The 27,237-nt window shown below is 36.1% G+C and overlaps 1 protein-coding gene and 3 long non-coding RNA genes across 7 annotated transcripts; 1 reads left to right on the top strand and 3 right to left on the bottom strand.

The window, feature by feature from the left end:
- The first annotated feature begins 4,213 nt into the window (after nt 1-4,213).
- LOC135790524 (uncharacterized) lies at nt 4,214-5,629 on the top strand. 4 transcript variants are annotated; one of them, XR_010547805.1, is made up of 6 exons: nt 4,214-4,385; nt 4,436-4,574; nt 4,796-5,155; nt 5,212-5,301; nt 5,352-5,507; nt 5,564-5,629. It is a non-coding gene; the product is annotated as an uncharacterized lncRNA (long non-coding RNA). The 4 variants fall into 4 exon arrangements; XR_010547804.1 differs by having other exon boundaries at nt 4,796-5,143; XR_010547803.1 differs by having other exon boundaries at nt 4,221-4,385; nt 4,796-4,873.
- Nucleotides 5,630-16,271: 10,642 nt separating this feature from the next.
- On the bottom strand, nt 16,272-18,411 carry LOC135790963 (uncharacterized). Its single transcript, XR_010547877.1, has 3 exons — nt 18,154-18,411; nt 18,024-18,061; nt 16,272-16,310 (listed from the first exon to the last, which is right to left on the bottom strand). It is a non-coding gene; the product is annotated as an uncharacterized lncRNA (long non-coding RNA).
- Nucleotides 18,412-19,596: 1,185 nt separating this feature from the next.
- On the bottom strand, nt 19,597-20,494 carry LOC135791108 (uncharacterized). Its single transcript, XR_010547920.1, has 2 exons — nt 20,020-20,494; nt 19,597-19,964 (listed from the first exon to the last, which is right to left on the bottom strand). It is a non-coding gene; the product is annotated as an uncharacterized lncRNA (long non-coding RNA).
- Nucleotides 20,495-24,422: 3,928 nt separating this feature from the next.
- LOC135791239 (cell division cycle 5-like protein) lies at nt 24,423-27,208 on the bottom strand. Its single transcript, XM_065301573.1, is given in 7 exon segments — nt 24,423-25,621; nt 25,624-25,704; nt 25,707-26,453; nt 26,514-26,644; nt 26,701-26,857; nt 26,860-26,965; nt 27,063-27,208. Coding segments are annotated over 7 exon segments (2,376 nt in total). The 5' UTR covers nt 27,108-27,208; the 3' UTR covers nt 24,423-24,512.
- Between the last annotated feature and the right edge of the window lie 29 nt (nt 27,209-27,237).

The following is a 27,237-nucleotide window of genomic DNA, read 5'->3' on the forward strand; positions in this document are numbered from 1 at the left end:
TTCATTTTGTTTATGGTTTAATATGGCTCTATAAAATGACAGATTTATGTTTTTCAATTTCCAAGATTGACAAAAACCACTCAAAATCAGTGAAGTATGATTTTTTAAGCAAGGGAAAAATGTAAAACGGAAATTGATAGAGTTTTGCACAGAGATGATAAATATTCAATCAGTTTTTTGATATCACCATTATTTCAAAAATAGCGTATCTGAAAATCGCAACTGACCATATTGAATCACTTCTCTGATTTTCCGAAAGAATCAGACTAGTCGTGTTCCACGATGTAAAATATTGTTCTGCCTACTAATTTTAAGACCAAATTTCTTTATCTCTAATAGTTTCCAAGATTATCGTAAAATACTGGATTATTCATTTACTTCACATTTCTTAGGCAAAAAATAAACATTACAACTATGAATTTTTCATGGCAAAAGATAAGGGAAAACGTGATTTCACATAATTAATTCTGTTAATATTTTATTATCAGACTCATTATTAAGGCAGTCATTTCCAAATGAAAACTCTTGATAAATCAACAAAATTTGATGATTAAATAGAATAATCATATCTATATATATTAGTGTCCATACCCAAAATGGATTTTATTTTTCAGACAAACTAGATTTTGACCTAAAAAAAAACATATGAGACCCAATTTCAGCCCCAGTGGATATTAAAACTGTGCCTAAATCATAATCCTTTTCTATATTTAAATAACATGGATTTCCTGAGTTTTGTATTTAATTTTTAATTCCAAAAGTAAATAAACCCGTACAAGCTCGGATAAAAGATATATTCTAATGCAAAAATTTTACCCTCTACAAAAATGGATCTCTTTGGTTTTTGCTTAAAAACATTCCCAAAAAGTTATTTGCGATTAAAGTTATACACATAGTTTATAACTTACTTACAGTAAATTCTAACTGCGCCACCTATAATCAATTGATCGAAACTAGAGTTTACGTTACAATAATCGCGTGTATCGACAACGCGACTTAATCTTGAATAATTTTACATAGGGTTTATCGAAAAGTATTCGCACTTTTGTAGAGCGTAAAATTCCGACAAAATATGTTCCAGCGGTATTTTTAGCTATATTTAACCTGATAAAAACAATAACTGTAAAAGTGCAAAAATCCCATGTTATTTAAAATGTGGGAAAAGGATTATGATTTAGGCAATGGTTTAATATCAACTTTAAGGGCTGAAATGATCTCATATTTTTTAGGTCAAAATCTAAAGTTTGGGGCGTCTGAAAAATAAAAATCCATTTGGGGAAGCCAATAACGGACAATCTCTAATATATATATAAAAGAAAGTCGTGTTGGTTACCCTCCATTATAATCCAAGGCTAAAGAACGGCTAATTTAGCTAAAAAATTGGCGGAGAGGGTAGCTTAGGGCCAGAGAAGGTATGGATACTCTTTTGAAATGAAAAACTTTTCTAAAAAGGCACTAAAACGACACTAAAAAGAGACAAAACATATTTCTATATGTATGGATTATCTTGCGGGAGAATAAGAACGCAAATACAAAGTTTTCATTATCCCCGTCTCCTTTGTGCGCGATGCCGTAGCATGTAAAAATGTGTACGTGTGGGTTAAGTTGACCGGTTGATGTTTTCGTTTGGGAGTAAGGTTACTAAACGACAATTCAAAAGCGAAAACAAAACATTCGCTTATATGGTTTAGCTGACGGGAGAAAAAAGCACAAATATAATGTTTCTATTTTCTCCTCCTTGTGCGCTCTTGCAGCGCTTCCCACTCCAACAAGTGACCAAAACGATCAAATCTTATCCGACAAAACCGTACGTGCAACTAGGGATTCGAAGGGATTATGAATGAAAATCAGCGAACAAAAATGGCACGTAAAAAGCGCCGTGTTAGTATGATTTGAATTCGTGCTTCCTTCACAAGAGCAAAAGGAGGCGGAACAAAAGTTTGCTGGGTCAGCTAGTAGAACATATATTTCCCCACAAATCAAGCAACTGAGATCCAAGTTCTCCCCTTACAGCCCATTTAATTTCAGAGATAATTTCAATAGAAAACCATAAACTGATTTCGAACAGAATCGATTTCAAACACAAGTACTATCCTGTCTTTCGGACTCATTTATTAATATTTAGGTGCAATGACAGAGAACAAATATGACCTTCATAAAACAATGAGATTTCTAATGACAGAAAATCAGTAGATTTAGTGAATATCAAATAAATAATTTACAATTTATTAACACATCACTGCATATTAATATTAATAGTTAAAACAAACACTAACACAAATCCATTATATATAAACTGTAGTTGTATACCAACATTTTATTAGTTCGTGTGGTAATACCCCATCAACATGTTAAAAATTCTTCTAAGTTTTGTCTACGAATATAATCATAAAGGCCCAGCGCGTGTGGAAAATGTATCATTTTCCGGCGCCATGTTGAAAATGGTCTACTTCTCTGAATCAAAACGAGCCCAACCAATTTTATTCTTCATGTATTACATCAACCCCATTTTTATATTGTGTGGAATGGTTTGGATGTATTTATTAAAATAATGTGTATGTTCCATAGATTTTCGTAGATTAGAATTAGTTTTGTTTTCTTCTTTATTTTCCAGTGGAAGGACGAGAATTTAAAGAATACGCATCCTATCTCACTGTTCTATTGGTGTATTTAATGGGATTATTTATTATCATATGCTGTCGGCGTTCGAAGAAACAAGGCATGTATATTTACGATATTTTAGCAAAATGTCCGTACGTTGCATTCGATCATCCGGCATTGCTCGAATACCACATGTTTCATAATCGTCTGCTTTTTGCTTGTCATGATTGGCGCAAGTGGGTTTTGGATATTAGTTTACGGATTCATTCTAATCATGCAACACTTTTATGATAACATCGAAGCTATCCTGCCATATGTATAAATTAATATATTACAAATCACTTTAATCTATCAAACATTATACTGTTTTAGTATTATCTGGTGGATATTAGCAATAGTCCATTGGCACTATGCTGTCGAGCTTTTACAAATAATCGAATTGATCTTTGCTGTTATTTTAATTTGGAGTTTGACGTCGGCATATTTTTGTTTTGTGTGTTATTTGGAGTTTCATTGCTCACAGATCGTAAAGGAATTAGATGTTTTGAAGGATGAGTTAAATATAAAACAAAGGTATCGTGATTTTGCGCGAATTATTGGCCGTCATCGCTTTACGATACTGTACTGGAACAATATATACGATATGTTTAAAATTTCCCTTTTTGGAATTGCAACTGTTGGAAGTGTGACGCTTGGATTAATTGGCATCACATTATTAATTGTACAGTATTTTTATCATTTCCAATTTCAAAAACAATTAAAAATTAACATTAGGCACGTTTATAGGAATTTCAAATATTTATTTTTGGAATATCTGTGATGTTCGTGGCGATTGCATTAATCGGTGGAAATGTAGCTTGTCGTTTGGAAGATTGTGTAGATATTGTTCGCAGTATTTAATATATATTTGCAATACAATTTGTTTTTTAGAGCGAAATGCTGCAATATGCAAGTTTTCACGCCATACCTTGGGACGGTGACATGGCACTTGTAAAAAGTTTGCAGTTTATGAATTTATGCACTAAGCAGAACTTCACTATTGCTTTAGCCAATTTTACTTATTATACGAATGAACGATTAGTGCAGGTAAGACTTGAAGATTTGAATGAACTATTAAACAAAGAATGAATTGTATTTGTTCACAGATTGGCAAAACAGCATATTCCTGTATAACTTTTTACAGAGAAACCCTAAACTAATGTATTATATTGATTTAAAGATTACACAACACAGTTTTGAACTTGCTTGGCATTACTTTTTTTAAAACATGCGCTGAAATAAGAAAATTTGCATTTAATCAGCTGAAAGCATTGAAAATGTGTTGTTTTTTTAAGAAAATAATATTTTGAAGAAAAAAACCGGCTGATTAAATATTGCTTCCGACCTTGGAATGTTCAGTGATTATTGTATTTACAAAAGCCAAGAACAAACATGATTTTAGATAAGATTTATGATCATTAAGAAAGAGAACTTAATTTTCAATGAATAATTTGTCACAACATATCATTAGAAGTACGTCAATATATACTACATTTCGGTAAGACAATTTTATTTATTCGGGCGATATTAACACGGCAAGATGCTAAAAATCCTTCAAAATTATATCTGGGAATTCACATTCAAACGCCCAGCGCGTGTTGTAGACGTCTCAATTTGTGGTGTTGTATTGAGTAAATTCTACTTGAATGATTTAAAACTGGCTCAACCATTTCTATTGTTCATGTATTACATAAACCCTATATTTGTAGTATGTGGCATGATTGGTTACAATGCTAATATGTTAAGTATGTTTCCACCAAAAAATAAATTCAGTGCGTTAACTTAGATGTTTTAGTCGATGGTAAAGAATTTAAAGATTCCGCCCCAAGTCTTGCTGTTATGTTGACATATGTAACGGGAATATTCATGATAATGTGCTTTCGACTTCAAAAAAATGGGGCCAAAAGCATTTACCATATGCTGGATACAAATTCGTACGTACCTTTCGACCATCCAGCATTGCTCGACAATCACATGTTGCATAATCGTGCACTTCTGCTAATCATAGTTAGCGCAACTGCTTTCTGGATATTTCTGTTCGGATTGAATGCAATCATGCTACAATTCAATGAGAATATCACACCCTTATTTCCATATGTATAATATATATAAGCACAATTATATACGTTTCAATTTTATATCAGGAAATTTTCAGTACTATTTGATGGACATTGGAAACAGCCCGTGGCACTATGTAGTGGAATTACTGCAACTACTTGAATTGATCTTCGGGGTAATTTTGATTTGGAGTTTGATTTCTTGCTTTTTCTGTTTTATATGTTTTCTGGAGTTTAACTGCTTGGAGATAGAGCAGGAATTAGCTGCTTTAAAATACGAATTAAACATTGCGCGACGACATCGCAATCTTGCACATATCGTTGGCCACCATTGCTTTGTGATCTTGTTCTGGAAACGAATTTGCGATCTTTTTCAATATCCACTTTTTGGCATCTTGATTGTTGCCGGTGTAAACATTGGTCTTATTGGCATCGCATTATTAATTGTAAATTAAAATGTCTGTAGTAATCGACGAAATAGTTAATAATGTTAATTTTTTGAAACTTTTTATAGGAAGTTCAGTTCATTCTGGTTGGATTATTGTTGATGATTGGGGTGATTGGATTTACCGGCGCAACCATAGTTTGTCGTTTAGAAAATAGCGTATTAAATAGCTTTACTTTTTGAAATAAGATTACAACAATTATTTTTAGTGTGAACAGCTCCAATATGCAACCTTTCATTGTATTCCTTGGGACGGTGATTTAGTCACTGCGAGAAATTTGCAGTTGATGAATTTGTACACGAAAAAGAATTTCACTATTGTTTTGGCCGGGTTTACCCATTTTTCAAATGAAAATTTAGTGCAGGTATATTTCGTGATATTTAAGTATTTCAAAGGAAAATATATCGCATTTGCTTACAGGTTGGTAAAGCAGCATATTCTTGCCTTACTTTCTACAAACACACATTGAAATAATTAATTGGGTATTTACATGATACTGATTTAGATCTACAAATGTAATTATTCAGTTCTCTAATTAGCATAAAGTTTAAATTTGTTTAAAAACGGATTTTTCTTAATTAATGAATAATTTAATTATATATGAACAAAAATAATAATTGTAATAAAAAATTAAAGGAATATAAAAGCATTTAGAAATATAAGAATATTAATATTCATGCAAATTCCTGTATAATTTGATATTTGCATGAACTATCTAATATTAGCTGCTGAAAGATAACAATTGTGCAAAAAGTAGTTTCAATCAGCTTTATTTTGAAATAGATTGCAATGTTTCTTAACACAAAATTAAAATATTTGGCTTAAGTCAAAACTTAATACATACCTAATGTTTGCGGAAAATGAAAGTTCATTATTTGACAATGTGAAAATTATAAGTCCAGTTAGCAATTTTATTAAATAAAATGCTCGAGCATCTTTTCTATAATAAATTTGTGTCAAAATCTCAATTTATAAATTTAATTTTTCTGTGGAATGTGTGTTTACATTTTGTCAGTTTCGCGGAAAATCTGCTTAAAGCCTGCGTTAAAATAAATGTTAGAGGAGTTTTTATGGCAACACTGTGCAAAACTGCGCGGCAGTTCAAATTTTCCGAAGTTCAATATTTAAAGTCAATATGAATTTAATTTAATAATAACTTACTTAAAAGTTGTGAGTCCTAGAGCAAAAATTTTATCAGTGTACCACTTTAGACTACAGCTTTAAATTGCTTACACTCAAATTAAATTCCGCAATTTGACTAAATGTGAACTACATTTTCCGAGAAAATTAAATTTGAAAATTTGAAGTTTTTACTGAATGTTGCCATAAAAACTCCTCCTGAGCATTTTATTTTAGTAAAATTTTACTTTTGAACTAATAGTTTTCCCGCAATTTGATAAAATGTAAACACACATTTTCCACAGAAAAATTAAATTTATAAATTTAAAGTTTTTATTTCGGAAGTTGTTATAGAAGGTCTCCCTGAGCATTTTATTTTAATAAAATTTTACTCTTGGACTTATAGTTTTCCTGCAATTTGATCAAATGTGAACTCACATTTTCCACAAAAAATAAATTTGTAAAAACTTTTTATTTCGGAAGTTGTTATGGAAGGTTTCCCTCAGCATTTTATTTTAATAAAATTTTACTGTTGGGCACAGACTCTTTAGAATTCAGTTGGAACTGTCATTGCTAAAATATAAACCTAAATAGTATAGCAATACATGTTAAATATCACTTAAATATTTGATGTAAAATCGGTAAATCTTTTAGCATAAGAAATAATAATTTCATGATTTGAATTTAATTGTTTTATTAATTTTATTAATCTAAATTCCGTGACTACTATCTGTAGCATTCATAGATGGCACTAGGATGTACTATAAATCATAAAATCGAGTTATTTTTATATTTATCGACAAACGTGGCCACGAGAATAATTTTGTATACAGTGCTATTATCAGCCGTCTTCTCACGCCGCATCAACTTTCTGCATGAAGCATATTCTAGTTTCGTTTAGATCGCAGGTATCGTGTCTATTGCAAATCGCGTAGGTAGTCTTATCATGCCATATTTAAATACTTTGTCTTACAGAGAATTACTCGTAGATTAATATTTATCAATCCTTTCCTTTCTACCGCTTTTAGTTTACGAGATATTCGCAATTGAATGAACTGGGTGAAAAAAGAAAAATTGCACTAGCATTTTTAGTCACGGTTTTTTTTTGCCCTTTTACCTCACGAAATCTTTCACCATGAGAATTTAGAATTACACATCTCGAATTTTTATTTTTGATTAGTTTTAATAATTTTAATTGCCGGACTACTAACTGTAGCATTCAGAGATGGCACTTGCCTGAACTAAAATAGAATTATATTCTTTATTTCTATATTTATCAGCAAATGAGAATTGTGTTTGTTTTGAACACAATTTTTACTTTCTTATCGAATTCCTGTGGGTCATCGTTGCCATCGTTGTCCTTGGGACCTCGTACTTGAGTAAGAAACTTATATCTGACTTGCGCTACTCAGCACAGACTGTTTTTTTTCTCTGATGTATGAATATAATATTATATTGTATGCAATGTTTTTATTTTAACTTATATTTTCTTTTAATTGCAGTACTTGCAGTGCCCTAACAATCCAATGAGCACTGCATTGGTAAGTTTTTATTAAGTTATATTATTCGGTCAAATGATTTATGACCTGCGTGTTACAATAGCTCGCGACTTATGGGTGCCTTGTTTATTTTGATTGGGGGTAATATAGAAAACGAAGGAAACGACAAAAGTTACTCGTTTTTCGCGTTTTTCAAAACACACGGTGGAAAACAGGCCATATCTCGGCAACCCTTTGTGATATTTTAGTTTTTTTCTTTATTTTATGATAGGGCAAGCGTGTATTTTTTTAAAATGGACCCCTGAACCCCCGCGAAATTCGTTCGTAACTTCCTCAAAATGGCCGTCAAATTTAGGTTTTTTCTTGCCATTTTCAAAACACGCGGTGGAAAACAGGCCATATTTCGGGAACCCTTTGTCATATTTTAGCATTTTATTTATATTATAATAGGGCAAGAGTGCATTTTTAAAATGCACTCCTGAACCTTCGCGAAATTTGGTCGTATCTGCCTCAAAATGGCCGCCAAGGTTAGGCCTTTTCTTGCAATTTTCAAAACACGCGGTGGAAAACACGCCATATCTCGGGTTCTCTTTGTCATATTTTAGTTTTCTCTTTATTTTATGATAGGACAAGAGTGCATTTTTAAAATGCACCCTTGAACACCCGCGAAAGTCGGTCGTAACAGCCTCGAAATGGCCGCTAAAATTAGGCCCTTTCTTGCAATTTTCAAAACAAGCGGTGGAAAACAGGTAGGGCTTCACACGATACCGAGACTTTTCTCGTATCGTCTCGGTCTCGTATCGGAAAAGCGAGACGATACCGAGACGAGACGTGTTTTATCAATTTCTCGGCGATAGCGAGACCACAGTCCGAGTCTCGTTTTTGGTCTCGTTATTGGTCTCGTGAAATTTTTTTTATGAAGTTCATATTAGTAAAATGAGAAAAGGGCCAATATATGACCATCTGTGAAATATTTCTTTTGTATATTCAAAAGAACAAGTCAGTAACCGAATATCATGACCTTTTTGACTTTTTGAAAGTTTTATGAAAATTTTGTCTTTGTTTATACATCCGGGGACATGTTTTTGTGTTTTTCTGTAAGTAGTGTATTCACTGGGCAAGGGTATATAATAGATCTTGTCAAATAAAATTTATGCTATAATCAACTCGATTATTGTACCCTAGCGTACATTGTATCCTAGTTTATTCTATACTTTCAATTAAAAGTGATACTTATTATTTTAATTTTTAATTGTGATAATTAATATTTTAACCTATGTATGTATTTTTGGAGTAATTAAATGACTGCAAAGATCTTCAATGTTTTCTTTACACTAAAATCCATTAAATGTGAAAAAAAAATTATAAGAACAAAGACTTCACGGGTATCGCGAGACTTTTCTCGTATCGTCTCGGTCTCGTATCGCTTTTACGAGACGATACCGAGACCGAGACGATACTGTTGATAGTCTCGTCCACTCTCGTCTCGTGTGAAGCCCTAAAAACAGGCCATATCTCGGGAACCCTTTGTGATAGTTTAGATGTTTATTTATTTTATGATAGTACAAGAATGCATTTTCAAAATGCACCCTTGAACTCCCGCGAGAGTCGGTCGTAACAGCCTCAAAATGGCCACCATAATTACGCCTTTTCTTGCAATTTTCAAAACACGCGGTGGTGTACTCAGCGCAGTTTTGTGTCGATCGTGGAATGGGTCGGACGTGTTTTTCGCGTTCATTTCGATTGTCCATCGACTGCATTTAGTTATTACTTACGTGTTTAGTGTTTTATTAGTGGATTATAGGGTGTCGAATATACACCATCGTTAAATTTTGTTTGCGTTTGTTGTGCGTAGCATGTACCTGGAACGTCTTGCAACGTGTGTTGGGATATTATTTCGTTTAATTGCGGTCTATCTGTGTCCTTATGTTTGGTATTTTGTCCCGGTGTATAAAATGTATTCAGAAAGTTGCTATGAATTTAATTTACAGTGCAAGTGTGTAGGTATCAAAAAATGTAATGGAGAGATTGCGGTATCTGTGTTATCTGGTCCCGGTTTAACGGTAAATGAGGCTGCTGAACTGAATGCGAACCAGGTGCGGTTCAGCACGATGGGCTGAACGTACCAAGAATATTATCGGCTTAACCCGGGGGCGGTTCAGAACGAGGGTCTGAACGAAAACCTTAACGGACAGTTAAGCCGAAAGAGATAAAGGAGACCAGGGGTAGTTCAGCACTAGGGGCTGAACGTACCAAGAATGTTATCGGCTTAACCCGGGGGCAGTTCAGTACGAGCGTCTGAACGTAAACCGTACCGGCAGTTAAGCCGAAGGAGTTAACGGAGACCACGGGCAGTTCAGCACTAGGGGCTGAACGTCCCAAGAATGTTATCGGCTTAACCCGGGGGCGGTTCAGTACGAACGTCTGAACGAAAACCTTACCGGACAGTTAAGCCGAAGGAGTTAAAGAAGACCACGGGCAGTTCAGCACGAGGGGCTGAACGTACCAAGAATGTTATCGGCTCAACCCGGGGGCAGTTCAGTACGAGCGTCTGAACGTAAACCGTACCGGACCGTTAAGCCGAAGGAGTTAACGGAGACCACGGGCAGTTCAGCACTAGGGACTGAACGTACCAAGAATGTTATCGGCTTAACCCGGGGCCGGTTCAGTACGAACGTTTGAACGAAAACCTTACCGGACAGTTAAGCCGAAGGAGTTAAAGAAGACCACGGGCAGCTCAGCATGAGGGACTGAACTACCCGAACAGTGGAGGCCTAACCCCGGGGGCGGTTCAGAACGAGGGTCTGAACGAAAACCTGACCGGACGGTTAAGCACTCGCAAAAAGAAAGAGAAATGTACACAGCGTTAATGAGCGTAGCCTTGGTCGATTGAGGTTAGGAATGAGTCGCATGATGGCTGTTAGTATCAAGTGGAGTTCGTAATGTAATGTATTTACTCATACCTTGTAGCAGTAGTTTTGGGTGAACTGAAATACTGTACCAATGTAGTTCATCGTACCTTGTAGCAGTAATTTTGGGTAAAATGGAATACTGTACCGATGTAGTGTTCGTGTGATGCTGGCACAAAACGGAACAAGATGAGTTCGTGAAAAATGTTCGTTGGTACCCCAATCGTTCATCCTCGCGAGGGGAGTCCGTAGTGTTGGCTGGCACACCAGTAGTTCATTCTGGCGAAGGGAGTCCGTGGTGCTGGCTGGCACCCTAGTAGTTTGTCGTGGCGAGGGGAGCCCGTGGCTCCACCCCTAACGGTGACTTTGTGGGTCATTTAGTGGTCTGATCGCGTTAAAATTTGGCGGAGGGTGATTCTTCTAGGATTTCATGCTTATAGTATTTGTTTGCTAAAAGGCTTATATGAATTCAAGAGAGAAATGATTATTTTTTAAAGTTTTAACACCCGGGAACATGGACAATGTTCTGCGTGGAAGCGGGAAAAGAACGGTAAAGTGCAGACTTTCACTTACTGTACGCTGTACCTCTAATGGTCGAAATAGCTATCCACATCCGGCTTGACAAATACTTGCATTGACTTGCAATGGTTTAGTAAAAATATCGTTTCAGCGATATTGTGAGGGTATAGCGTACAGTAAGTGTTTACTTAACTCTACTTACTTAGCTTATACGAATAAATTATTTATTTGTATTGGTAAATTACAAATTTCTCTTCTTCCTTATTTTTATTGCATCCTAAAACCAATATATGCTTTTCTTACGCCGAGAAATATTGAAAGTAAAAGTAGATTTCGTGTATGTGTGATATTTCAATATCTCGTGTGAATTTTTACTTTCGTCTTCTCAAGTACTTGTTTACCACTACGAGTACGTTTGTTTATAAACAACTGTTTTGTTCGACTGACGTGTATTATCGCGACGTGCCTGCCCTGTACCTAGCAACGCACAGCGCACACGGCAGTCGTTTCACCGCGTGGTCCGCGGTCGCGTCTCACTACTAGCCACGCGTTTGCAGACTTCAATTATTAAAATTTAATTAATCGTTTTGTTTGATGAGTTGTGGCGGTTAGAGTGTTCTTAAGTAAGAAATAAGTGTCTGTTAATTTCTGCACGAGTTTTCAGTTAATAAGATATATTCCTGTATCTAAAATCTCTTCAACATTGCACTGGTAGGTGTGTAATTAAATTTTTTCACGGAAAGCTCAAACGGTTTATATTAAATTAATTAGTCCGTTTGAGGGATATTAATTTTGCAAATTACAAACACATGGTAGCATTTTTATCTGAATTTATAGCCATGTTTCCAAAAATAACATGCATGATTTAATTATTACAAGCATTGTTATAAAAAAGTATCTGAGGATTATTATAACGACAATATTGATGTGGTCGACCACGCTCACTTTGCTGTCGACCGTCGGCTCATTACTCTTTTCGCTGAACGATTTTCATCGAATTACACTCCTTTAAACCATTAAATTAAAAGCTTCTTATTGATCTAATAAAATCTTTTACCTATCTTAAACCTATTCAACGGTTTTCGCTATCATAGTCTCCATATATTTTAATATTTATAAGTAACTAGTTATTTTTATCGTATTTACCTACTGTATTACCGTCCGCCGTCGCTTGTCGTCTGCTGATTTGAATGTTTCCTCCGGATGTTCTACCAATTTAAGATGATGCTTCGGCCGTCTGTTACCTTATGTAGTTTATGCAATCATCAAGTGATAAATATATACACAATATATTAAAATGTAAGTGTTTTATTATTGTAGCACCTGTTTTACTCAATTATCCGATGATTTTCGGGTAAAATCTTTGAATTTATGTTAAAATATATTTGTTTCCGTATAAATTTCTCTCGTCATGATGTGAATATTGACCATATTTGAAGTTTTAAATTTTTCCTTTTGTAGCACCCTGTTTATTAGTTTCCCGGAGCATTGGGTGAACACGAGCAATATTTGTAGTGTTTTGATGTTTTTCTCTTTGATGGTGGAATTTTCTATTTGTGACACCTTCTATAATCGTTTTCCTTTACCTGAAAATTTTGTTTTGTTATTAGAATTTAACTACTTGCACTTCGAATTTTCTTTTTGCAACGCCCTGTATATTTATTTCTCAGAGTAACGGTGAAGAACCAGCGATATTTGAGTGTTCAGATTTTTCCTGTCTGCACTTAATTTTTTCCTTTTGGAACACCCTGTATATTTGTTTCAATTTTCCATCATTATTTGCTAATTTCTTTATCCCGGTAGAACATTTTGACGTGTTACTTGCTTACAAGTACGCGACGATGCAGGTCGAAGTTCTGTGTGATTATGGCGGCAGGTATTTTGTTGACTTGTATAATCTAAACTTGTATTCTATTGTTAATAAAGAAATAGTAAGATATATTGACTTCTTTGATTCGTGTTTACCCCTTTTACCATTTCAGGATTAGTTCCCTCTCTCAGGGGATGATCCCCACTATAAAAATTGTTAAGGTATCTTGTATGATTTGGGTACTCCATCTTTCATTTCAGCTACAGGTAGGAACTTGTAAGAATATTTTTAAGTGTCACTTCTCTTGAGGCGACTTAAAACTTAGAAATATATTTACAAATCCTTATAAGGAATTCCCTCTCTCCCCCCATAAAAATTGTTGATATACCTCAGAATCCTGGGGATGAAGCGCAGAGACGTCGTAGCTGTAGGATGGGCCGGGAGCAATGAACGCATCGAAGCATCTTAAAGAATGACACGCCGGCAAAACATTTTAAAATTCTGTCACCTCTATTCTCTTTTCTTCCTGTACTCTCTCTTATTCTTCCCTTCTTATTTCTCCTATTCTCTCCTGCTGCTGTTCTCTACTTCCTCCTCCCATTTCTTCTCATTCTCTTCTCCTCCACCATCTTCTACTTATTCCTATTGTTGCTTCGTCGTATTCTGCTTTTCGTTTTATTTCTTACATTTCAATCTTGAATTTTTGTGGTTTCAACCCACATTTCTAAAATTTCTTATTATTTAATAAAACTGCCTTCTACAACTGAGACTCGATCCATAAACCTCCAGCATGCTAGCATATGCACATGCCACCTGAGCCACAACGCTCACTTATCAAACTCTATTCGTTTCAGGTATAAATGTATGTTCATTTCAAACACGCGTAATTAAATATGATCTTTAAATCTAATTCTGAAAACGACCATAGGAACACAGAGAGATAACTGATTCAAAATATACTATTAAATTATATTTTATTCAAACTCATATGATCAAGACAGTACATATACAAATTTAATTCTGATACATGAAATTTAAGCACATGTGTTCACAGTTACTTACAAATGTTACTTAAGTTATAAGTTACACTTATTTGACTGTTTAATCTTCATAAAGTGGTACGGAAAAGATTATACGGACTTTATTCAACACGGAAAACAATCGTGGTATATTTCCACGATTGAATTATTTAAAAAATGCACAAAAATTTATAAAGCCAGTAAGAATTCTTCGTATTGACGAGAGATATCCGATGGGCGACTGATAACACATGCGCACATTGAAATAACAACTTAATTTATACTTCCACGCGCGATAACTTATTAATTACACGTCGCATACATTTATCAATACTAAATTCTATCCGTCCTGACCGATATTAATTAAACTACCAACTTATAATCCCCAAAAACGTGACACATCTCCACGAGAATCCAAGAATTCTATAGAATTTTCAGATTTCATGGGCGACAATTCAATGACTATAAGCCACACTTGCTGACATTCATTGTCATTCATGCCACTATTACAATAACATCTCAAGAAATCCGATTAATAACTATGCAGATAGACGCGCAAACAAAACACGTGTTCACGACACCACCGCACACGACCGACTAAGCAGAAAAGAAAATGGTCACGTCTGACGTAAACATCTAGTTGTTGAAAAAAACAAAAACACCACTTTCTCGGGGTGGCAAATTTTTGCCACCATGCAGGTTTATTCGAATTACCTGCATATTAAAAACAAGAACAACCGAAATTCGCTTACAAACTCGCATTAAGACTTTAATTTGAAATCTCTAAAGATCGCGCGTAAATTTATTAAGCCGCCTCTACGAGCTATAGCGAAAAAACTCTAACAATTTCACTCTGCATGTGAAAATCCCATTTAACACCCCAATTTTCGAATTTACCATTCGGCATTCCCGCAACAAATTAATACAACCTCACGGAAAATTTAATTTAACACCTCTAGAGACATCCTTTTTGCGAGTTAAAGCTTGACAACAGTGCTGCAACTACCAAATACCCTTATCCGGATTACTAACGCGAAAAACACGTCCGACTCTTTCCACGATCGACACAAAACTGCGCTGAGTACACCACCGCGTGTTTTGAAAATGAGCAAAAAAGGCGTAATTATGGTGGCCATTTTGAGGCTGTTACGACCGAATTTCGCGGGGTTCAAGGGTGCATTTTGAAAATGTATTCTTGTACTATCATAAAATAAATAAACATCTAAAATATGACAAAGGGTTCCTGAGATATGGCCTGTTTTCCACCTGTTTTGAAAAATGTACGAAAAGAACAAATTTTGGCGTTTTGAAGCAGTTAATTTTCACGGGGCTCAAGGGTGCAAAAGGCACTAATACCCTATAATTATGGCGGGTTCCCCATTTTGAGGCGCGTTTTGTTGCAAGAAAAGGATGCATTATGGCGGGCATTTTGAGGCTGTTCCAACCGAATTTCGCGGGGGTTCAAGGGTGCATTTAAAAATGACGCTCTTGCCCTATCATAAAATAAAGAAAAAGCTAAAATACGACAAAAGGTCCCGAAGATATGGCCTGTTTTCCATCGCGTGTTTTGAAACATGCCAGAAATGGCCTAAATTTGACGACCATTTTGAGGCGGTTAGGACCGAATTTCGCGGGGGTTCAGGGGTGCATTTTAAACATACACTCTTGTCCTATTATAAAATAAATAGAAAGCTCAAATATCACGAAGGGTTCCCGATATATGGCCTCTTCTCCACCGCGTATTTTGATAATTGCACGAAAAGGCCTAACATTGGCGGCCATTTTGAGGCGGTTATGACCGAATTTCGCGGGTGTTCAGGAGTGCATTTTAAAAATACACTCTTGTCCTATTATTAAATAAAGAAAACACTAAAATATCACGAAGGGTTCCCGAGATATGGCCTGTTTTCCACCGCGTATTTTGATAATTGCACGAAAAGGCCAAACTTTGGTGGCCATTTTGAGGGGGTTATGACCGAATTTCGCGGGGGTTCAGGGGTGTATTTTAAAAATGCACTCTTGTCCTATCATAAAATAAATAAAAAACTAAAAATCTTACAAAAGGTTCCCGAGATATGACCTGTTTTCCACCGTGTGTTTTCAAAAACGCGAAAAACGGGCAAACTTTGTCGTTTCCTTCGTTTTCTATATTACCCGTAATAAAAATAAACAAGATACCCTTAATTCCCGAGCTATTGCAACACGCCGGTCATAAAACATTTGACCGAATAAAATTACTTAAGAAAAACTTACCAATGCAGTGCTCATTGGATTGCTAGGGCACAGCAAGTACTGCAATTAAAAGAAAATGTAATTTCATTACTTTCTATGTTGAATACGTAATCCATGTTATATGTATTAAAAGATTTAATAAATAAATACTTTTAATATAAGACAACATACGTTAAAATAAAAACATTGCATACAATATAATATTATATTCATACATCGGAGAAAAGAAACATTCTGTGCTGAGAGACGCAAGTCAGATATAAGTTCCTTACTCAAGTACGAAGGGACTTCCTACTGACGGAAAAGATCATGGAAACAGTATGCATTTGGAATGTAAACATCAAACGGAAACGTATAAAAATTATGGATATTAAAAGCACAATTAATGATTAACAAAACACTGCAGATGCATGTTACAACTAAATAGTCTATTGATGACCGAATACAATGCACATTTAGAAAATAAGAGTCCGATAAAACGATTCGAGTCGCGTGAAATACGTCTTGATACGCCAGCGACCAGCACGAAACTGGCTGCAATCCGTCGATAGCGCAAGCAACGATGCGACAGTTCCCAATAAGACAATGTGCCTGCAGCATGAACTTCGCAGGTAAAAGCAATAGATGCGCAAAGCGGCCCGCCGATGGCACGCGACCTTGTGTGTGAATTGCAACAGGCATAATACCTGCGATTACAACTAAACTAAGACGAGACAACGTGCGGCGTGAGGGGATGGCAACGCGACACACAGACCTGCGATAAGAAAGTGTAAAATGTATTCAAAACAAACACAATTTTCGTATCGAATGCCAACGTTTGCTGATTAATAAAGAAATAAAGAAATAAAGAATAAGAAATAAAGAATACAATCCTATTTCATGATTTTTAGTACATCCTAGTGCTATTTATGAATGCTACAGATAGTAGTCACGGAATTTAATTATAAAATTAATAAAACAATAAAATGCAAATCATTGAATTATTATTTAATATCCTATAAGATTGACCAATTTTACATCTAATATTTAATTTGAGCATGTATTGTTGCTATACTATTTAGGTTTATATTTTAGCAATGAACAATTCAAACTATTTTTGGCGATTTTCCAAACAAACCGTAAATTCTGAAGACAATTTTTACTAAAATAAAAGGCTCATAAAAACGTTTTGTTACAACTTCAGTAGAAAAATTGTAAGTTTTCAACTGAAAGTTTTCTGGTGAAATTTATTATCACATTTGACTAAATTACGGGTAAACTACGAGTCTAACAGTAAAATTTTACTAAAATAAAATGATCAGGAGAACGGTTTATAGCAACATTTAAAATAAAAACTTCAAACTTTCTAATTTAAATATTTCTGTGGAAAATGTGAGTCCACATTTGATCAAATTGCAGGAAAATTATGAGTCCAAAAATAAAATTTTACTAAAATAAAATGCTCAGGGAGACCTTCTATAACAACTTCCAAAATAAAAGCTTTAAATTTACCAATGTAATTGTTCTGTGGAAAATATGACTTCGCATTTGATCAAATTGCAGAAAAACTATATGTCCTAGAGGAAAATTTAACTATGATAAAGTGCGACGTTTTTTCAATTAAACATCGCTAACATCCGTAATAAAAAAAGTTTAAATTTCAATTTTCAAATTTTCTGCGGAATGCTTGACCAAAATTTCCTCAAAAAGATGTTTAAGATATCCATTCTCTAATTGCAGGAAAACCGTAAAACCGAAAAATAGATACAATAAAAGATGAAAAATTACACTCACCAGTGTATCGAACACCGTAAATCCAATGCGTGTATGTACTGAAATGAACAAGAAACAAAACATTAGTTAAACAATTCCGGATAATGTTGAAATGAATCCGAGTTCCGAAGGAACTCAAACTTTGTCTTACATGGCCGGCTGGCGTCCGACGGCAACCGATCCCAGACGCAGACGAAACGTAAAAAGCACACAAAACATTGAATTCCGCAGATTACACACGCGATAAATATTTAGCGACTAAAACCCGTCTATTAACACTAAATTCCAGCAAATATAACACAATATAACGAATTTACAACCCCGAAACAGGAATATTCATTTAAGTATTATAACTTATCGCACGAAGTAAGAGTTGTGTGCCGGCTGCACAACAACTAGGCACGCCGACTTTCACTCGCAGGAATATTTTTAGCTAAAACATGCATCATTGCGCCATCTGAGGTTACTTTTGAGTATCTCAAGAAAATACAAAGTTACGAGTAAACTACCAGCACCACCCAGAGGTACTAAAATGACGCGACACACGCACTGACTCTTGCGTCTTTCTCCCATTTAAGTGACGGGTCGCTGGTTAAAATATTATGAACGAACATTGCAGCGTAATAAAGACCAGTTTCGCGGTCTTTTAAGATTAAACAAAGATACGCATGGGCAATATGTGAATGTCTAAATTGTCCACAAAAAACTTTTTGATTCCTGTTAAACAAATGTTTCATTATTATTATCAATAAAACTTGAATCAAGAATTTGAATCACATATTTATGTAATATCTTATTACATTGAAGGGAAGGAAAACAGCAATATTCTGAAATACCATCAATCACGAAGTACCTGCAGATACACAAGAGACTGAACGTCATGTTAAACGAATTTGAAGTAAAAATAAACTATGTTGCACTACATTACTGTCTAGATCAGCGGTTCCTAACCTGGGGGTAATTACCCCCGCAGGGGTAAAACGGAGATTCTAGGGGGGTAACACGGGATTGCACAAAATAGTATTAAAATAGCAATAAACAAAATAATAGTACCGAAAACTACTATATAAATTTTTATATTACTTTACTAGTTACGTAAACGTTCAATTTCTTACATAATAAAAATATTTTCGTTCGTATTTATGTGGTTTTAATTATTTTAAATTAGCTTGGGGTAAACACAATTCCCATACTTGTTGACAGTGGTAGTGACAGGGGCGTAGCTACCGCCGTATTTGCCGTATCAATTATACGGGGCCCCCGGGCCACGGGGGCCCCCAAAGTGTGTAAGGAAAAACCTTTACCTCCATATAAGGGCCCCCAAAAAAAATTTTATACGGGGCCCCGACAAGGCACGCTACGCCACTGGGTAGTGACATTGAAAAGGTTAGGAACCACTGGTCTAGATGAACAAGATAGTTTAGTTGAACATTGTTTACCATATTGCTTACTATAATTTATTAGAAAATACATTTCATGCAATATTAATGATAGTTTTAACAATTATTGTGTTCAATATTATCGCGTGATCATGCAACATGTTATAAATGTTTGGAGCTAGCTTTGTTATTCAAGTATTTAGGGATTTAGAAGATATCTTTGCACATAGATATATTTATATCATACATTTATATTGCATTTAAACAATTAAATCTTAGGTGAGTGTTCGCCTTCGCCAACAAAGCACGCAACAATCGTCTTTTTGTCGTCCCATGCTTTCACAGTAATTCGGAACTTTCCATAGGGTAGCGCTTTCATTTTGATATCTTTTTCAAAGAATTTCATGGCTTTCAACGAGTATGATCCAGGTGCAAGTTCACACTTCTTCACGTTTAAAGCCTTAAATACGCGTTCCTTTAAAGCCGGAACTGCTTCATTAGCTGCTTGGCACATTTTTCCGTCGCCTTTCATGACTCCAGTTTTCCATGCTGTACCTGTCCACTTGTCAACATCACCTCGGAACTGTTAAGACAATTAGTAAATAAGGATACAAAATAGAATATGTGACAATGCTCACCGTCCAGTTTTCATTTATGGTCCTGGTAGTTTTAAATTGAATATTAAAAGTTTTGCCATCGCCTGCACTTGAATCAAATTGAATTTTCAATTGGTAGTTTGAATTATCACAGGCGTCAATTTTTTTAATTTCAATCTTGCCTACCGGTCCGGCTCCATTTGCTAAACAAGAAGATACTACCAGCAACAGTAAAAATACAATTGGCAACATTTTGAAACTAGAGAGTATAGAAAAAATAAATTCGTGACTTTATATACACTCTGGGCTTATTAAATTTATAATTAGTTGTTTGCAATGTTACAATGCAAGATTAGCATCAAATACATGAATATTAACGGATATTACATCTGACGTGTGTTTGATTTTGTTATGTTTACAAGCTAATCTAGTTGTGTTCTTTTTATTAAGCAGAAAACGAAACACATTCATAAATATTATCATTGCAATTCCATTTATTTATAAAGATATTTTTATATGTAATTTATATGAGTTAAACATATAACTATTATACACTTCATTAAAAATGCAATAATATTTTTTTGTTGCTATTTTTAAGATGCCTCTTATACCGAGATTATATTCATGCCTGCATTTGTTGTCATTTTGCCCAATTCCACATATTTTAAAATTTAATTCAAGAGCTCGTTTCTTTCACTGTTGATATAATATAGTCCTCACTGAACTTGTTTGTTTATTGGATGATTGCAAAAAAGATTTACAATAATTGGTTTATCAATCTGTGGACGGGTAAATGACGGTTTATGATAAAGTAAATGGGTAAATTCTTCTAATTGAGAACATCTGTTATTTGGAAACAGTGTAGTGCAAACGGATATTGCATGATACTGTGAAGATGTGGGTTAAATGTTGAGTAAAGTTTATTGATGTAGTTTTAGACTTTAGGTTTAGATGTAAACCATCTTATGCAATAAAATTTGTGCGTGCAATTGTCGGACATATTTATTTGTTTATTATCCCACTATTCGCAACAAAAATAGCAATACCTAATTATGCATTCAATTTGAATTAAAAACAAAAAAAAAACAGTAAAATAATTGCGGTAAAAATAAATAATAAGAATGCGCAATCTATACATACATATTTAAGCATATTATGTGGTCATAGCATATTTATCAATAATAATTTCTTATTTTGAATAATAATTTTGCCCAATTTAAACATGATTTGCATTTCAACGATTCTCAATTCAATCTTCAATTAATTTTTCTCATGGCCTATTGGTTTCTGTTCATCTCATACATACTATTAGTACAGTCATTTGGTGCTCAAAAATGTGGTTGCTTGGAAAATAGTGCGGGATTGTTGAAAATTGGTATTCATATAGATTTCGAGGTGCTCTTTACGAATTTAAACTTTGCCACGCGTATCTTGTGCGCTCGCGCCACTATCTTGGAAAAATGGTGTCAAAAAACAGTTTTTTGACCATATCTCCTTTTCGACTCATTTTTGACGAGGGGGAGCAGGAGCACCCTCAAATCATAGCAAGCAAAAATTCCAGTCATGATGATTTGGAATTTTTTTGACAAAAACAAATGTTGAAGTAGACTTTGTGGCGCCCGTACGCTAAAACTATTAGTTTTACAAGAAAAAGGTACTTACATAAATTATAGGAAATTTTCTCTAGTTTAATTTATTATATAGATATATTTATCGTAAATATGGTCGGAAAGGAGATATGGTCAAAAAACTGTTTTTTGACACCATTTTTCCAAGATGGTGGCGCGAGCGCACAAGATACGAGGTGGCAAAGTTTAAATTCGTAAAGAGCACCTCGAAATCTATATGAATACCAATTTTCAACAATCCCGCACTATTTTCTAGGCAAAACTACCAAATGACTGGGCTGTATTCTTATTAATCTAAATTAATTTCCGTTGGGACATGGTACGATGCGAACGTGGAGGCAATAAGTTTAGTTCTATTTCTGTACTTAAAATATATAATTGCTTTAACTTCTAGGCACATAGTAAACTACATATTTTACGCAAAATGGAAAAAACCAAGTTGCTTTGGCAATCATAATAAATTACTCATTTTCGGAATATGAATAATTGTATGATAATGCAAACTTATTTGTCACCCGCCTTACTAAAATGCACATTTTAAAAACTAGATTATACTAATTTTGGAAAAATGACGTCCGTGGTTCTACCTTTTCCAACTATAAAAAGCGTGCACATTGTGGAAATAGTACAGTTCAACCAACATGAAACTATTCATTCTTACCGTTGTTGCTTGCGTGGCTTTTGCTAGCGCTCAAGGTCCCGGCGGTCGTCCACCAGGCGGCCCAGGTGGCCCAGGTGGTCGTCCACCAGGTGGCCCAGGAGGCCCAGGCGGACCAGGTGGTCCAGGTGGACCTCCTGGCGGCCGTCCTGGTGCTGACATTAGCCGTGCCAACACCTACGAAAAACTCCTTGCTGTTGCCTCAAACGAAGCCGCTTCTCTCGACCGAGAATTGACCAAAATTCAAGCCAGGTTCCAACAACGCGTAGAACTGCAACAGAAGTTGTTGAATGCATCATCCACCCGTCTCATCAACGCCATGGAACAAGGACCCGCTGAATGCAATAAGATCGATGAGGTAAATGCCGTTGTTGCTACCCGCCAAGAAGCACTAACTGCACAAGCCGAACGCGACATTGTTGCTGAGCTTAAGGCAAAGTCTGAAATTTCTGAACTGTATGACCAAATCGCAACCAACGAACAAGACGTCAGGGACGCAATTGCAAACTGTGGAGAACCATGCACCACCAATGGAAGAGTTTTGTCCAGCCTTAAGAGGCCAATGAACGAAACTCGCAGGAACAGGCAGAGAGCTATCCGCAACGCTGTGACCACCCTCAATTCAGATTTGACTGATGATTCTTTGATGACATTGGTCAGGGAATTCTTGACCTGTGCAAATAATCAATAGATGCACGTTTCATTCTGTAAACACTCTTTAGATCCTGCATTGAAATAACTTTAGGCATATAAAATGCGTTCTGATTGCACGTTTATCAAAAATGTATAAAAGATGATGCACCAATAAATTTCTTGCAAAATTAATTATTTTATTGTATTAATTATTTTAATATCTAAAAATTTCCTTGTATTCTACACAATATAAAAGTAAAAACAACTAATTACGACATCGACGTGATTGAACGCGATCACGTAAAGAGGGAAACCTAGGCACTTGTGACTGGACTCTTGGACGACACAAAAACGACTAACCCGCGAGTTGTGGTAAGGGTAGACGCTCGCAATAGTTACATGGCTTGTTGTACGCAAAGCTGTGAAGTGAGGAACAAGAATGTGGCATATTTATAAGAAGGCTCGTTAAAGTCACTGTTATAATAAAATATAAATAATTATAAGATGCATATCGAGCAAAACCTCCACGTGCAGTAAACATATACAAAAAAGAAGAACAACTAAACTTATCTATGTACATAATAATTTTGCTTTTTAACATAAACCAAACGCGATTTATATGAATATTTTTAGATTCTATTTAACCAGACAATCATGCTATATTTCCTATTTTTGGGAATTTTCCTGTTATAATAATCTTATTCGAGGCAACTACATGATCAAAATGCACATTTTAAGTGCTTCACATGACGTGGAATGTAAAATCACGCCGCAACTGATAATATTCGAAACTATAAAAGTGTGAAACTATAGAATATCTACATCTAGTACTTTGTCAAAATGAAACTATTTGTTATTACGGTACTTGCCTGTGTGGCAGTCGCTGTTTCCGGTGATCGCCCAGGTCGTCCAGGTGGACACCACCATGGTCCCCGTCCTGGTTGTGAGGGTCATCCAGGACGTCCTGGCAGAGATGAAGATATTAGACTTGCCAATACATTCGAAAAACTGCTCAAAATCGCATCTGAAGAAGGCGACAGGCTCGACGAGCAACTTAAGGAGATACAATCGAGGTTCAGAGAAAGTGTGAAAGCTCAGCAAGCCAACGATGTGCTGGTTATCCAAGGTATGAACGACGGACCTGCAGAGTGCAACAAGGCGAATGAGGTTCAAAGCTTAATAGACTCACGTGAAATGACTTTGGAGGAACAAACAGAACGCAATATTGTTAGCGAAATCAAGAATACGCCTGAAGTCATAACACACATTAACAAATTGCATGAAAATGAAGGAAACATCATTGATGCTGTCCAAGATAATGCAAAGTCTACCAAATCCAACCGCCAAGGTTTGCAGAAACTTAAGAGGGCAGTGAGTGATACACGCAGAAATTTACAGAAAGCCGTCCATGAAGCCGAAAAAGCAATCTATGCCACTTTGAAAAACGAGGAATTTTTGTCGATCATAAAAGATTTCCAAGTTTGTTACGTAAACGCTGCAACTGCAAACTAACAGCCAACCCTATAAATGCTGTTATTACTTTATTTTCACAACAAAAAAGTCGTTGAAAGATCGTTTAATATAAATGTTTGACAAAGAATTGCGAAATTGCTAAGCTACTGATACTTCAGTTGCACTTCTCTCACCGCCTCTTGCAAAGCACCATATTTTTCCTGCAGCGCCCGCTCCCTCTCAATCTGGCGATTCACGTCCTCCGTAAGTGTATCCACTCTCCTCGGCAGTGCCTGCTTCTCCTGTTCCTGTAAAAACCTAAACGTATTCAACTCCAACGTAGATTGATCCGCCTGCTCGTACAACTCGCATAATTGTTTGATCAGCGTCTGCGCACGAGTCTGATACCCGCCTGTGAGAATCCGCAGTTTCTTTTCCATCTTAGCAGCGCGTTTGGCTTCGCGACTCATGTGATTGCGATTGATTTCCAATCGTTTCTCAGCCGACTCCAAGCGATCTTTTTTTGAAGCTAAATTTGCACGCGTGTAACGATTTTGATTGGGTAGGAATAAAACTTGGCTTAAACACTCTTCCCACACTTGCGTGTATGCTTCCATTGATAAATCTCCATGGTTCATGCCTTGCTTCACGACTTCCATCTCGCGCTGCAGTACAATTTTAGCTTGCTCTAGTTCTTCCTTACGGAGATCCACATAGGGATATTGTTCTAAGTAAGCAAGTTGTTGAGCTTGCGCTTGATTATTCTTCTTGGATGCTGCGGTTGTTGGCACGGGATTTTTCAACTGGTCGTAGTGTAACATCGTAATCATTTCTTTCTTAATCAGTTCTTCAGCTTTCTGGATTTCGGAAAGAGAATGCGATTCGTTTGCAGGTCTCAACATAGACATATTAGCTTCGCTGGGTCGTGGGAAGGAACGTTGGATAACCTGTGATCTAAGGGCTAATTCAGCAGCAGCGCGTTTACGATCATCTTCCAGTTGTCTCTCATCTACATCGGCTTGATCTTCGACTTGCATTTGTTGAGGCTCTTCGATCTTTTCCTCTTCTTGTTCAGGAACTACAATTTCGTAGTCGTTTTTAGGTTGCGGTAAAGTGGACAAACCCATTCTGAGCTGCTCCTTGAAGGACTTCTGGGAAGAAGCTGACATTGGTGTCATGGCCTCAGCTATAGCATCTTCGGTGTTGATGTTTAACTTATCTCTTATAGGAGTTGGAGTACTCTGAAGACCAGCGGGTACAACAGCACCACTTTTGGTGTCATAAAAGTAGAACTAGGAGTCGCACCACCGTCGCTCCTGGTACTTCTAAACGGAGTGGTTATAACTGTGTTTGGGTAGCAACAGCTAAACTTTGCGGCATAACTCCACTAAAGTCGGGATTATGAAGTGGAGTGTTAAGACCACCTTTAAGTGGCGTGTCAACATGGGTCAACGCCATCATGTTTTGGGCTTCCTGCAGAATGCGATCGCTTTGAGGAGCTGGTGTGCGCGGAGTTGCCGCAACCTGCGGTGTGATCGAGTAATCATTGAGCAAAGTGTCCGTGGTTTCCACACCGCTTTCAGCAGCAACTTCACGTGCAACTTCGCTGGCACGGCCAAGCTTTACAACTTGTTGGAGCTCCTGATCGGAGATTTGTGGAGATGGCAATACTAGTTTAGAACGTTTGCGTGCTGGTTCGTCATTTTGTAGCATAGCCAACGGAATGTCATTCTCCTTGCGTTGTTTGAGCTTCTCTTTGTCCTTCTTGCGCTCGCGTTCTTCAACCTCGCATCGCAACTCGCCATCCAGGTTTTGTTGACGAAGTTTTTGAAAATCCGGCGCGGTTGGATCAATGTGCTCAGTGGAAGTGTCGTAGAAACCAATAGCAGGGCGTTTTTCAAAAGGAATTTCCGAATTGTAATCGACACCACGTTTCTTTTTACGTCGCGGATTAACTTCAATGCCTGCCGCGCGCAATTCACGGCGCTTCTGTAACGCAGCCAGACGCCGTGCTTCTTCGAGCTGTTTCTCGCGAGCTTTGCGTTTTGCTTTCTTGCCCTGAGTATTGGCTAATCTTGCTCTAGCTTCTGACAGCATCTCCAGTTCTAATAAACACATCAAAATTAATAATCAGTTAAGCATTTTAAGTAAAATATAAATATTACCATCTTCATCCATATCCTTTGGATCTGGTCTGGCAGGCTTTGTTTCAGGATTAGGATCAATTTCACCAGGTTTAAGCTTCCTAGGGTCATCAGCTGCATCTTCACCCTCTTCCTTTTTTTGAGCCTGATCCCTGTAATTAATTATATGTGCATAACACATTTATTTCACAATGTTTTAATTACTTACAGTAGATATTCATATCTTTCCAAACATTGAGCAGCAGTCCTTCCAATAATTGGTGCAATTGTCCTCCACTGAGTGGGCATCAACTTGGCCAAATGCAGCAGCTTTTCATCTTCCTCTCTGCTCCATTCAGTCTTTTTGATGCTTGGGTCAAGCCATTGAACCATCTTGCCTTGCACTGCTTTGCTGACTTTCTATGTAGTAAAGATGCAATTCTCGACCATTGATTTTTGCCATATTTCATAACCGCCGCTTTGAGAATTTCATCCTAAAGTGAACAAATGATATTTTACATTTAAAAGTAAGTATTTTATTTAATTTGCTATCAAGTGTAATGCACACTATTGAGGTGAATATAAACTTACTTCTGTGTTGCGCCAAACGCCGCCTTTTATCATAATACGAGGCATCTTGATAAATTATATCCGCCACAGTCCCTGGAAGAAGATTTATATCCTTTTAGGTATAAGTATTTTTCTTTACATCCAGAACGTTGTTTGTCGTTATTGACGGTCTAACCTCTTTTAAAACCAAGGACGC

The sequence above is a fragment of the Atheta coriaria genome, unplaced genomic scaffold (genome assembly GCF_025399875.1).
Source record: "Atheta coriaria isolate IRGN ID8LTWV9N9 unplaced genomic scaffold, Caltech_Dcor_3.1 hic_scaffold_4_pilon, whole genome shotgun sequence".
Taxonomy (NCBI): Eukaryota; Metazoa; Arthropoda; class Insecta; order Coleoptera; family Staphylinidae; genus Dalotia; species Dalotia coriaria.